At 55.8% G+C, this 12,091-nt stretch overlaps 1 protein-coding gene across 1 annotated transcript; it reads left to right on the top strand.

The window, feature by feature from the left end:
- Window positions 1-360: 360 nt before the first annotated feature.
- Window positions 361-10,661, top strand: SLC25A19 (solute carrier family 25 member 19; the record flags this gene model as incomplete). Its single annotated transcript, XM_084237398.1, has 6 exons — window positions 361-492; window positions 677-832; window positions 1,897-2,067; window positions 8,033-8,222; window positions 8,714-8,844; window positions 10,479-10,661. 6 exons carry the CDS (start codon window positions 361-363, stop codon window positions 10,659-10,661), a joined length of 963 nt encoding a protein of 320 aa, XP_084093524.1.
- Window positions 10,662-12,091: the final 1,430 nt, after the last annotated feature.

Below are 12,091 nucleotides of genomic sequence, written 5' to 3'. Positions count from 1 at the left end.
GCCAGTTGTTTCTGGCCTTTTCATTGATTCAGTCAACAAATACTGTGAGCACGTTCTCTGCTGGGCTGTGTTCCAGGCACTGGGCTACAGAAATGGAGACATGAGACCCACCCATGTTCTCCTAGTTGCCTTCTAGTGGGGTAGGGACAGGGACTGAGTAAATAGCAGTATATGGCAATTCGTGCTAGAAAGAAGGGTGAGGGAATCCAAGGGACATGGGCTGATCCTGGAGGGCTGCTCTGAGGAGGTGAGATATAAGTTTGAACTTGCTCTGAACCCTCAGAAGTTGCTCTGCTGTTCACTGCCTGTCTCTTGCATCTAGCTGGAAGCTGATGGACATTGTGTAGGCCAGAGGCAGGGATGGTCGGCTATGACCCCAAAGCAGATGACAGGAATATCTCCAATTTTGAGGTGGTGGTGGCAGGATCTGTGTCTGGACTCGTCACGCGGGCCCTGATCAGCCCCTTGGACGTCATCAAGATCCGTTTCCAGGTACCCTTTCCCCTCTTTTCCAGGTCACAGGCTGGAGGACACGTTCACTCTTGCCAAAGAAGTTTCTAGAACTTGGAATTTTGTCAAAAAAGAAGCACTTTGTCACCTTGATTACCTTTTCTGCGATTTCTCCTTGCTGCGCCCCCACCAGAGTTGGCCTGACCTTCTCCCTCTCGGTTCCCAGCTTCAGATCGAGCGCCTGTCTCGGAGTGACCCCGGTGCCAAGTACCATGGGATCCTGCAGGCCTGCAGGCAGATTCTGTGGGAGGAGGGCCCAACGGCATTCTGGAAAGGCCACGTGCCGGCCCAGCTTCTCTCCATAGGCTACGGCGCAGTCCAGGTGAGCGCGGGTCCGGCTGGGCTGTGGAGTCAGGCTGCTCCACAGGGTGACGGGTGGGTGGGCATGCCGAGGGCAGGGCCGCAGAAGGTGCTCAGCACACCACTCGCCTGTCCTAGTCACTCTGAGATGGACCGTACACCTCCCTACGTCCCCCCACCCCAGGTGAATTTTGGGGGTTACACCTTGGAGATTCTCTTGAGGCCATTCAAAGTAGCATTTTCACATCTGTGCTTCCATGGAACTTGCCCACAGCGTTGCACAGGAGGCCGCGCAGGGCTTTAGTGGGTCCCAGAGAGGTTAAGCAAGCTGCCCCAAGCCACACAGCCGGTGGTGGTGGATCTAGGATTGCAATACAGGCTTCCCGGGTGTCACTCGTCAGCTGCGCACCAGCGTGTCTCCGGGGGGGTATGATGCCAGTCTGGGCAGACCCCGTCTGGAGCACTGTCACATGTCACCTCACAGCAGTCTCTGACGTCGGTGGATTCTGTGTCCTCTCCTGCTTGACAGACGAGCTTGAGGCAGAGGGAGCTGGCACAGACCCAGCTGGACGCTGGCTAGAAAGGGGGCAGGGCCTGCCTGCTGGTCCTCACTGTCATGGGGATGGCTCGGGTGGGGTGCTCCTAGGGACTGGCCCCTTCTGTCTCCCCCGGGTGCTCAGTGGATGCCGCCAGCTGTGAATATGTTAGTGACCTGGCCAGGTGGCCCCCAGTGGGAGCGGTTGTAAGAAGATCGCTGTGTCCGGGGCTGACCCTGACCATGTGGAACGTGCTCCCCAAGGGCCTTCCTAAGCAGCGACTTCTCATGGCCACTGCTGAGACCCCCACCACCTCCAGCTTCTCCCTCTTCTCAAGAAATTGGCTCAAGAGCAGATTTTTCTGATATAAACATTTTCTCACCTGTTCCCTCAGCCCGCGCGCTTAAAACGGCATCTGAGTTTTGCTCAAAACACTTAAGTTTACCGTATATTCTGTCACTGCCCAAGGGGCCTCTTCCCTGGGCTGGGACCCCCGGCTGGTGGTAGGTACATTCCAGGGGGTCAGTGACTTTGTCCTTTGCTCTTGCAGTTTCTGTCCTTCGAGCTGCTGACGGAGCTGGTGCACCGGGCCCGCGTGCGCGACGCCCGCCAGTTCTCCGTGCACTTTGTCTGTGGCGGCCTTTCTGCCTGCGCGGCCACCCTCGCCGTGCACCCCGTGGATGTCCTGCGTACCCGCTTTGCAGCTCAGGGGGAGCCCAGGGTGAGTCTGGGTAATGGAAGGCGTCCCAGGAGCGGGGGCCCTTCCGAGCGGGTGTGTCGCTGGAGGAGCTGTGGGGCCTCAGTGCTCCCCTCACCCCTCTGGGCTGCTGGCATCCGCTCCGCACCCTGCAGGTGCTCACAGCCTCCATGCGAGACGGAGCCCCCCAGGTGTGACATGCCGGGCGGGGTGGACAGGTGCCCCGCAAGGTGAGACTCGAGGGCTGTGTCATCAAGAGAGCGGCTTTGGTTTCCCTAAAGAATGGAGGAGAGGAAGCTGGAATCAAAGAACTTCCCTGAGTGAAAGCGAGGGATTAACCCTGCAGTTGGCCTGCCCGCCAGACCTCCGTTTCCTGGACGTATGTAGGGGGTGTGTGTGTGTGTGTAGAATAATCTTTCCAGTGTCTTCCTCCTGCAGGAGGGTTGTGTTGGTAGGGGGTGTTGCTTTGCTTAAGAATTTGATCTGGGATCAAATTAGTTTCTGTTCTGCTGTTTCTTTGTGTTGCTTGGGGTGCAGCTCCTGGGTTAGGGGAGCCCTTTTGTGGCGGAGACATCGTGATGACTGGCTGAGAAGGGCAAAGCCCCTGGGTATAGTCTCGAAGAAAATGGTTGGGGCATGAGAGCTGGTTTGCTCCTTAGGCCACTTCCACAGAAAATTGGAGGTTTGGGGTGACTGCCCTGGCTGAGAAACCAGAGGAGGCACCCTCTGAACTGAGCAGAGAAGTTGGGGGGCAGGGTGTGTGTAAGAAGGGAACCACATACTGGCTGCTAGGATGAAGCAAAGACAGTGGGCCCGTCCATCCCTTCCCTTCTGTGGGCTCGCGGCCCCAACCTCTCAGAAGGGGCGACAGGAGTAGAAAAGAGGGTAAAGGGCACATTCCCTCCCCAGAAATTTGGGGCCATTGGTTCTGGAATGACTGGAAAATTGCACTCGAAAGCAAGGGGAGGAGCCTGCTAATTTTTTTAAAGATTTATTTATTTGGGCCTCCCCGGTGGTGCAGCGGTTGAGCGCTTGGTTGCGAAGCTGCCCGCAGCCTCTGCAGCGCTGGTTCGATCCCCGGCTGCTCCCTGGCCACCGGAGGAGGGTCCCACATGGCGCGCAGACCTCTCCTGCCGCCCGCTGCTCCCCTCAGCAGTGTACTTCGATCCTTCTGCCTGCTCTGCTCCCCACTCTGGCTCTGGTGAATTCTCTCACCCTCCTGCGCTTCGGACTCTACCCAGTGCTTGTATAAATAAATAAATAAATCTTTAAAGATTTGTTTATTTATGCATATAAGAGCTGGGGTACAGTCCAGAAGCGTGGAGGGTAAGAGGACTCCCCAGAGACAGAGCGGGGAACAGAACAGGCAGACTCACTGAAATCCACTGCTGAGGGGAGCAGCTGGCAAAACAGGAGAAGTCTGCTGCGCCATGTGGGTAGTTTCCTGGCCGGCTGGGAATCAAACTCGTGCTGCAGAGACCGGACAGCTTCACAGATTGTGTCTCCACCTGCTACCCCACCAGGGAGGTCCAGGAGGAGCCTGTTTAAAAGCTGCAAAACTCTACCGTTAGCTTCAAAATTTTAAAAGATCACCAACATGTAAGGTGTGTAAAGGTTCACAAGCCAGGTAGTTCTTCATGGATTGTGAGAAAACAAGACCAGCCGGCCCATCGCAGTTCCCTGAGGCAGCTGCTGTTAATACTTGAAGCTGCTCCATTATTTACTTCCTGATTCCCTTTTTTTTTTTTTTTTTTAAGATTTATTTATTTATACAAGAACCGGGTATAGGCCAGAGGTGCGGGAGGGTGAGAGGATTCACCAGAGACAGGGTGGGGAGCAGAACAGGCAGGCTGACAAAATACACTGCTGAGGGGAGCAGCGGGGAGACAGGAGAGGTCTGCTGCGCCCTGGCCAGGATCGAATTTGTGCCGCAGTGGCTGCAACAACTTGGTAGCACTGTCTTTAACCCCTGCGCCACCAGAGAGGCCCTATTTACTCCCTGATTCTAAGTAACGTGCCAATACTACTCTTTCTCTTTCTCTTTCTCTTTCCTTCCTTATTTTTAAATTGAAGACATTAACTATTAACTGCCACCATGGAAGATAAGGGTTTAGTTCTTTCCTGATGCCCTCACGTTTCTTTGTGCTCTCCTCCTATTTGATTACAGCACAACTGATGAAGAGATTTTGACTAAATCAGCCCTCAGTGTTCATGCCGTTAAGTAATTGTTAAAGCTGAGCCTGCACAGTGTTGTGGTTGCATTTTCTTTGTCTTTCCTGAAGTTAGCCATTGCCTTGGGTTTTATTTGTTTAGTTTTCTACACATCTGTCACGAATTGTGGGGTCAGCCTGTGGTCTTCAGCCCCATGTTATGGAACAATATGGAGCCCCCAGCTGGCACCCTTCACCCTCAGTCATCAGTCTGGATGGTGCCCTAGGTCTCGACAGCTGCTTGCTCAGGGATTCTCATGGGATCCCATGTTTTCTCTTTCATGATGAATCCCTTGTTTGGCTGGAGCGCATCCTGGGAAGTAACTTCCCCAGAGAATCCTTGCATAAGAAATGCCTTTATTTTACCCTACGCTTGACTGACAACTGGATCTAGAATTCTTGCTAGCTGTCAGTGTTGCTGAAGAGAACTCCAGAAGCATCCTGGTTACTGGACTTTTATTTTTTAAGATTTATTTTTATTTATGCATACAAGAGCTGGGGTGCAGACCAGAGGTGCAGGGAGTGAGAGGATCCACCCGAGACAGAGCGGGGAGCAGAACAGGTGGATCTACTGAAATCCCTGCTGAGGGAAGCGGCGGGGAGACTGGAGAGGTCTGCTGCGCCATGTGACTTGTTCCCTGGCCAGGGATCGACCTGAGATTTAACTCCTAGGCCACCAGGGAGGCCCAAAAAATTCACTCTTTTTGGTGTTCAGCAATATGAGTTTTGGCAAATGTAGAGTGAGCACAGTCCTGATATAAGCCAGTTTCAGTAAACCCTCCAGCTTTCCTTGTGCTCCTGTTTAGTCTGTTCTCCATTACCAGCTTCCATTAACCTCCGGTCTGTGTCTCTAAAGTTTTGCCTTTCCCAGGATGTCATATAGACGGAACCGTGCCCTGTGTGGTCGGCATTGGCGCTCTCACTCGGCGTGTGTGGTTGAGACTCGCTCATGCGCTGTATGTGCGCAGCTGAGTCCTTTATGATTGCTGAGTAGTATTTCGTTGGGTGGTTGCATCACGGTGTGCTCGTTGAAAGAGGTGGGCATTGTTCTCCAGCTGCCGGTAGTTATGAATAAATCCACAGCACACATTCTCACCTGGTATGCGAACACATGTTTCTTGGCTAAATACCTAGGATTGGGATTGCTGGGTCGGAAGGTAAGAATGTTTAATTTTGTAAGAAAAAGCCGAACTGTTTACTAAGTGGCTCTGCCATTTTGCATGCCCATCAGCAATTCCAGTGGGCCCATATCTTCCCCAACACTTAGTATTGCCGCATCTTTATTTTTATTTTATCCTTTAAAATTTTACCCATTCTGATAGGTGTGAGTCGTGGACTCTCATTCTGCTTTCTGCGTTTCCTGTTCGTGTTGAGCTGCTGTGTCCTTGCGTGCTGGTGGGCTGCGTCTTCCTCTGGGGCAGCATCTGCCTGTTTTTGTCACAGGCTGCTGGTTTTTACTTTACCAGTATTTTCTGAGTCTATGGCTTGTCTTTTCATTTCCTTACCAGTGTCTTTTGAAGAGCAGATGTTTGTCATTTTGATGCTGTCCAGTTTATCAAGTGGTTCTTTCATGGATTTTGCTTTTGGTGTTCTAGGAAATGTTTGCCTAGGGGACCCCTGGGGGCGGAAGGGTTGAGTCTCAGCGCTGTCACCACTGTGGCCTGAGATTGATCCCCTGCCAGGGAGCTACCCACATGGCGCAGCAGACTTCTCCTTTCTCCCTGCTGCTTCCCCCAGCAGTGTGTTTCAGTCAGTCTGCCTTTTCTGCTCCCCACTCTGTCTCTGGTGAATCTTCTCACCCCCCGCACCTCTGGCCTGTACCTCAGTTCTTCTACACATAATCTTTTTAAAAAATGTTTGCAGGCCTCCCTCGTGGTGCAGGCAGTTGAGCGCAGCGCTGTGAAGCTGTCCACAGCCTCTGCAGTGCCGGTTCGATCCCCGCTGGCCGTGGAGTAACCCACATGGCGCAGCAGACCTCTCCTGTCTCACCCTCAGCAGTGTCTTGGGTCCATCTGCCAGTTCTGTTCCCCACTGTGTCTCTGCTGAATCCTCTCACCCTCCCACGCATCTAGTCTGTACCCTGGTTCTTGTATAAATAAATTAAAAAAAAAAAGTTTGCCTACCACGAAGATTTTCTCTCAAGCACTGTTCTGTCTTCTGTGACTCTCACCTCTGATCTATTCTATTTTTTAAAAGATTTATTTGAGGATACAGAACTGGGGTACAGGCCAGTGGTGTGGTGGGTGAGAGGATTCACCAGAGACAGAGCGGGGAACAGAACAGGCAGATGGACTGAAATACACTGCTGAGGGAGCAGTGGGCGAAACCAGGAGAGGTCTGCTGCGCCATGTGGGTATCTCCCTGGCCTGGGATCAAACTTGTGCTGCAGAGGCTGCAGATAGCTCCATAGGTTGCTCCTTAACCCCTTGTGCCCCCCGGGAGGCCCCACTGATCTATTTTAAAGTAGACCCTCTCCTCTTACCAAGGAGGTGGTGTCTTCTCGAAAGTCTGAGAATAGTAGTTATCGCTTTGTGGGTGGTTCCTTTTTTCTTCAATTCTCTTCTTCTGTCTCTTCTTTCCAAGTTATCCCCCACCCCCATTTGAGCATTTGGCCTCTTTGAAGCCTTCCCTCCAACGCCTGGTGAGCGAGGACTGTGAGCCTGGTTAGGAGGGACAGGAGCAGAGCGAGAGCCGTGGGCGCGTGGGCAGCTGTGCCCATGGCCGCCCCAGGCCTGCCCTCCCGTGGAAGTCCCCAGGTGAAGTCCTTCCTCACAGCTGGAGCGGGGGCGCGAGTGCTGAGAAGGGCAGGCCCCCCTGCTCGGCGCAGACTTTCCCTCAGTCACCCCATCCACAGGGAGCCAGGTGCCCACCCGCGCAGAGTCAGCCCTTGTGAGCATTTTACGGAACGTAGGTCTATAGAAGGCACGAGGGAGAGCCAGGGGCCTGCGGGCCTCCTGCCCAGATCTAAGAAAGCTTAAGTCTGCGCTTGTGGCAGAAAATCGAAACAGCACAAGATGGTATTAATAGTAAATCTCCAGGGCCTCCCCGGTGGCGCAGCGGTTGAGCGCTGGGTTGCGAAGCTGCGCGGGGCCTCTGCGGCGCCGGTTCGATCCCCGGCTGCTCCCTGGCCACCTGAGGAGGGTCCCACATGGCGTGCAGACTTCTCCTGCCGCCCGCTGCTCCCCTCAGCAGTGTACCTCAGTCCTTCTGCCTGCTCTGCTCCCCGCTCTAGCTCTGGTGAATTCTCTCACCCTCCCGCGCTTCTGACTGTACCCAGTGCATGTATAAACAAAACAAACAAACAAACCAGCAAACAAATAAATAAAGCATGCCTCTAAAAAAAAAAAAAGAAATCTCTAAAAAAAAAAAAAAAAAAATAGTAAATCTCCTGCTGCCCCCCTCCGTACCCCGGTTATGTTTGCCTGCGGGGAGGGGTAAGAGTGACCACCGCTGCTCCTGCTGCTGGAAGATCCCTGGGGAGGGGGGTGGACGCCTCTTCCACTAACACTGCCCTCAGGCCTCTCCCTCATTAACACCCTCGGGTCCTTGGAGGGGTGGCCGTGACCACCAGCCACCCAAGAACACTGACCGTGCGGACACTGGGGCGCAGTGAATGCTAGAGAGGGAGTTGCTGGAAGCGCCGGCCTCTGGGTTCTGCCCAGCATGTTCTTGACCAGCCTCTCGGCAGGCGAAGTTTCGTTCCGGGCACCGGGTTTCTAGCGAGGTGAGGGGCGGGGCGGCCGGGCTCAGCCTCCCCGCTCACTGGGCCGCATGTGCAGGTCTACCCCTCCCTGCGACACGCCGTGGTCACCATGTGCCAGACCGAAGGCCCCACCGTCTTCTACAAAGGCCTCACCCCCACCTTGATCGCCATCTTCCCCTACGCCGGCTTCCAGTTCTCCTTCTACAGCTCCCTGCAGCAGGCCTGCGAGTGGCTCCTGCCGGCCCAAGGCCAAGGCCAGACCAATGGTGAGCTGCCTCGTCCCCCAGGGCTTTCCCGTCAGAAGCTGCGGCCTCCGCCTCTCAGCCCCGCTAGTGCTTGGCCCACCACATGGGCCCCCCACACCGTGACATCGCCCCCTTTTTTTCCGGCGATGGTCAGGGTTCACGTTTTTGTCAGAGGAGCAATCTGTAAACTGCCTGTTTTGGGGTTGTGTTTTCTTTGGGTTTGGTTGGGGGGAAGAAGGGGAACCCCTGTTCCCTCTTAAGAGGGTACCTGAGCCCCAGGGTCCTGTCTGCCTCCCACAGGGGAGGCCCCTCCCAGAGTAGTGGTCCCCCCCCTCCCAGCCTGTCCAGTCTGCAGCAGGAGGGGCCAGCATGACCCTCCCTGGGCTACATTCCTCTGAGGGGAGGATGCTGTGGGGCTTTGTTCTGTGGGGGCTGAGACCTCGTGCCCTGGAAGCTGTCTACCCTCAACTTCATTTTCCTCGTTTCCTCCTCATTGCACGTCTTGGGTTCAGGGAACCTCAAAAACCTGCTTTGTGGCAGTGGAGCCGGAGTCATCAGCAAGACCCTCACGTACCCCCTGGACCTCATCAAGAAGCGGCTGCAGGTGGGAGGTTTCGAGCAGGCCCGAGCCACCTTTGGCCAGGTGAGCCTCTGCAGACAGTGCTGACCTTTGGCCGCTACAGGCCGGTCAGGGCCCACTGTGGGAAAGGAGAAGTGGGGGCGGGGCGGGGCGGGGTGGAGAGGGTTTGGGGAGGGGATGGGTAATTCTAGAGCTTTCCCCTCCAGAGCCGGATCCCAGGATGCGAAGGCACGAGGAGACATGGGCCGTGCCCTTCCTGCCAGAAGGGGGGTGCCCTGGCTGGGGGGGCGAGCAAGAATTGGGTTTATAGTTGCCATACTTCTTTTTTTTTTTTTTTAAAGATTTATTATTTATTTATTTATGCATACAGGAACTGGGGTGCAGGCCAGAGGTGCAGGGGGTGAGAGGATTCACCAGAGACAGAGCGGGGATCAGAACAGGCAGACTGACGAAATACGCTGCTAAGGGGAGCAGCGGGGAGACAGGAGAGGTCTGCGGTGCCATGTGGATCAGCTCCCTGGCCGGGAATTGAACTCAGGCTGCAGTGGCTGGCGATAGCTTGATAGTGTTGAGACTTTAACCCCTGCACCACCAGGGAGGCCCCATACATTATCTTTCTCAGAAAACTTAAGAAACATCAGAGAGACAAGAATAAAGTTAAAAATTAATTATATTGGGCCTCCCCTGGTGGCGCAGCGGTTGAGCGCTGGGTTACAAAGCTGCCCGCAGCCTCTGCGGTGCTGGTTCGATCCCCGGTTGCTCCCCGGCCACCGGAGGAGGGTCACGCATGGCGCGCAGACCTCTCCTGCCGCCCGCTGCTCCCCTCAGCAGTGTACCTCGGTCCTTCTGCCTGCTCTGCTCCCCGCTCTGGCTCTGGTGAATCCTCTCACCCTCCCGCGCTTCTGACTGTACCCAGTGCTTGTGTAAATAAATAAATAAATCTTTAAAAAAAAATTATATCTAAGACTCCCCCCCAAAAAGATAAGCTCACAGAACCTTTGGCTATAGTTTTATTCCTTTGCATAAACACACGTGTACATTTGAACCAAACTGGGGTTGTACACAAGGGTCAAAACCTCCCTTTTCCACTTACCTGCTTGTCCTGACAGGACAGTCTGCATTTGGACTTGGGAGAGACAGTGAGAGCGGGAACAAAGGGGAGGCTCCGCTGCTGGGGAGGGGCTAGTGTGAGTGGGTGTGGCTGGAGATGGGAGGCCTAGGGGAGTACCCTGGGGGTGAGGGCAGGCCAGGGAGGGAAGCTAAGGCCAAGTGGTGGACCCTGAACACCAGGCTACAGTGCTCAGTTTGACAATATCATCACTGGTGTCGATGACACCATCTTCGCAGTCACGGGGTTGCACAGAGCTGTGCCTGGGGGTACTGCCTGGCAGCAGCGGGTGTGGTAACTGGAGCGCCCAGCTGCAGGAGTAGCCTGGGCAGGCGAAGGGCCAACAGGAGGGCCAGAACCCCAAGGGAGTTTAGGTGGGGCGGGGTGAGCGGCCTCTGCCGGCAGGAGGAGCCCTGTCCAGTGCTGATTTCCAGGCACGTCAGCCAAGTGGTGGCGCGCGCTTGGCAGAGAAGCATAAAGTGAACGTCTTCTCTGCGCATCCATTCCTTCACCCTGCGAGGACGAGCGGGTGCCATGGCACGCCAAGGAAGGGGCCGACATCCATCTCTGAACCGCCCTCTCTCCCCAGGTTCGCAGCTACCGGGGCCTCCTGGACTGCGCCAGGCAGGTGCTGCAGGAGGAGGGTGCCCAGGGCTTCTTCAAGGGCCTGTCCCCCAGCCTGCTGAAGGCGGCCCTCTCCACGGGCCTCGTGTTCTCCTGGTACGAGCTCTTCTGCAACCTCTTCCACCGCATGAAGAAGGCGGACAGCTAGCTCTGCGCGAGGAAGAACAGCCATGGCTGGCGGTCACCTTCATCTCCCTCCTCCTGTTGCTCTGGGCCGCGCCACCTGGTCCAGCCTCCAGTCAGGGGCCACAGCCGCAGCGAGCGGGACAGTAGCCCCCAGCACGGTGGGAGGTCCTGGCTTTCTCCAAGCGACAGCATGGGAGGGACTTGGCCAGCAGCGCCAGCAGGAAGCAGGAAGTTGCTTCTCTGCCTGCTGCTTACACCTCTCAGCCCCCAGGCCTGGAACAAAACCTGGCACAGGGTGGGGCTGCAGCTAGATCTGAGGGTCCAGCGCTGGGCAGGGTGCTGGCCCCCACATTTACTTAACAGACATTAAAGCTGAAAGCACATTCCTTATTGTATCCTCCCCGTTCCTCAGTGTCTGAGCGAAGCCATCCCACCTTCCTGGGGTTCCACTTTCTCAGCAGGTCCGTCGCTCAGGCAGCTTTGCTTCTAGTTCTGGGGCAGGATCCACCCACCATTTTGCTTTGTAAAGGTGCCCGTGCACCTGTCTCCTGTCTGCGCCGGGCCTGGCCTTCTCAGCGGGCTGCAGGAAGGGGGGCAGCTTTTCCCCAATCCACCTTACCGCCTCTCTATCACCAGGCACCGGGGTAGCCCTCCTGGAGCTGGGCTGGTGAGCATCAGCTGCCCACTCTGCTTGGCCTGCTGTGTGTGACCTCTGAAGCCCTAGTAGAAGGGCCCTGGCTTGAAGCAGTCCAGTGGAGGCGAAGGGGGTGTTACTTGGATGGCCTGTGAGGCACGGTTGGCACTCAGGGCCCTGTCAGCAAAGAAACTCGCAACATACTCAGGAGCAGAGAAACCTCAGGAGTAGGAAAGAAGAAAATTCCCAGACACAGCTGCCACCCTTCCACCTCCCACCCACCCCAGCTCTCCTAGCCCCAGGGGAGGTTGGCCTGAGTGCTGGCTCTGCAGAGGGGTCCAGGACAGAGGAGCTGGGGTCCAGGCGGGGTCCCTGCCCTCACCCCTGGAGCCAGGCTGAGCCTTCACACTGAGCAGCTGGGAGCCGGCCTGCACCTGTCCTGGAGCTGGGTGATAGGGCGGGGCCCTGAGTCCTGAAGTGTCCTTGCTCTTGGCTGCTGATTATGAGAGCCCAGGCCGTGGCTAGAGGGTCCTGGGTGACCTGCTCTGGCACTCCAGGTCTGGGGGAGGCAACTTCCCCAAGGTCTGCTAATGAAGTGCTTGGGAGTAAAGCTTATTCTCCTTTCTCCTGCTCATTGGTTCTTTGCTGCAGCCGAACATGCTCGCCCTCGTCCATTTCCAGGTGACCACCTGGCCGTTCTCCCAACAGGAGGAGAGGACTTGGCAACACCCGCTGGCCAGGCGGCCTCGCTCGTCGTTAAACCGGAGCAGCCCTTTACCAGCCTCCAGGACGCCTTACAGGCCCTGACCCGGCTGCTG

This window comes from Talpa europaea, assembly GCF_964194135.1.
Source record: "Talpa europaea genome assembly, chromosome: 7".
NCBI classification, from domain to species: Eukaryota; Metazoa; Chordata; class Mammalia; order Eulipotyphla; family Talpidae; genus Talpa; species Talpa europaea.
Note: the sequence above shows the minus strand (reverse complement) of the source record. Positions and strands in the feature narration are given on the sequence as shown.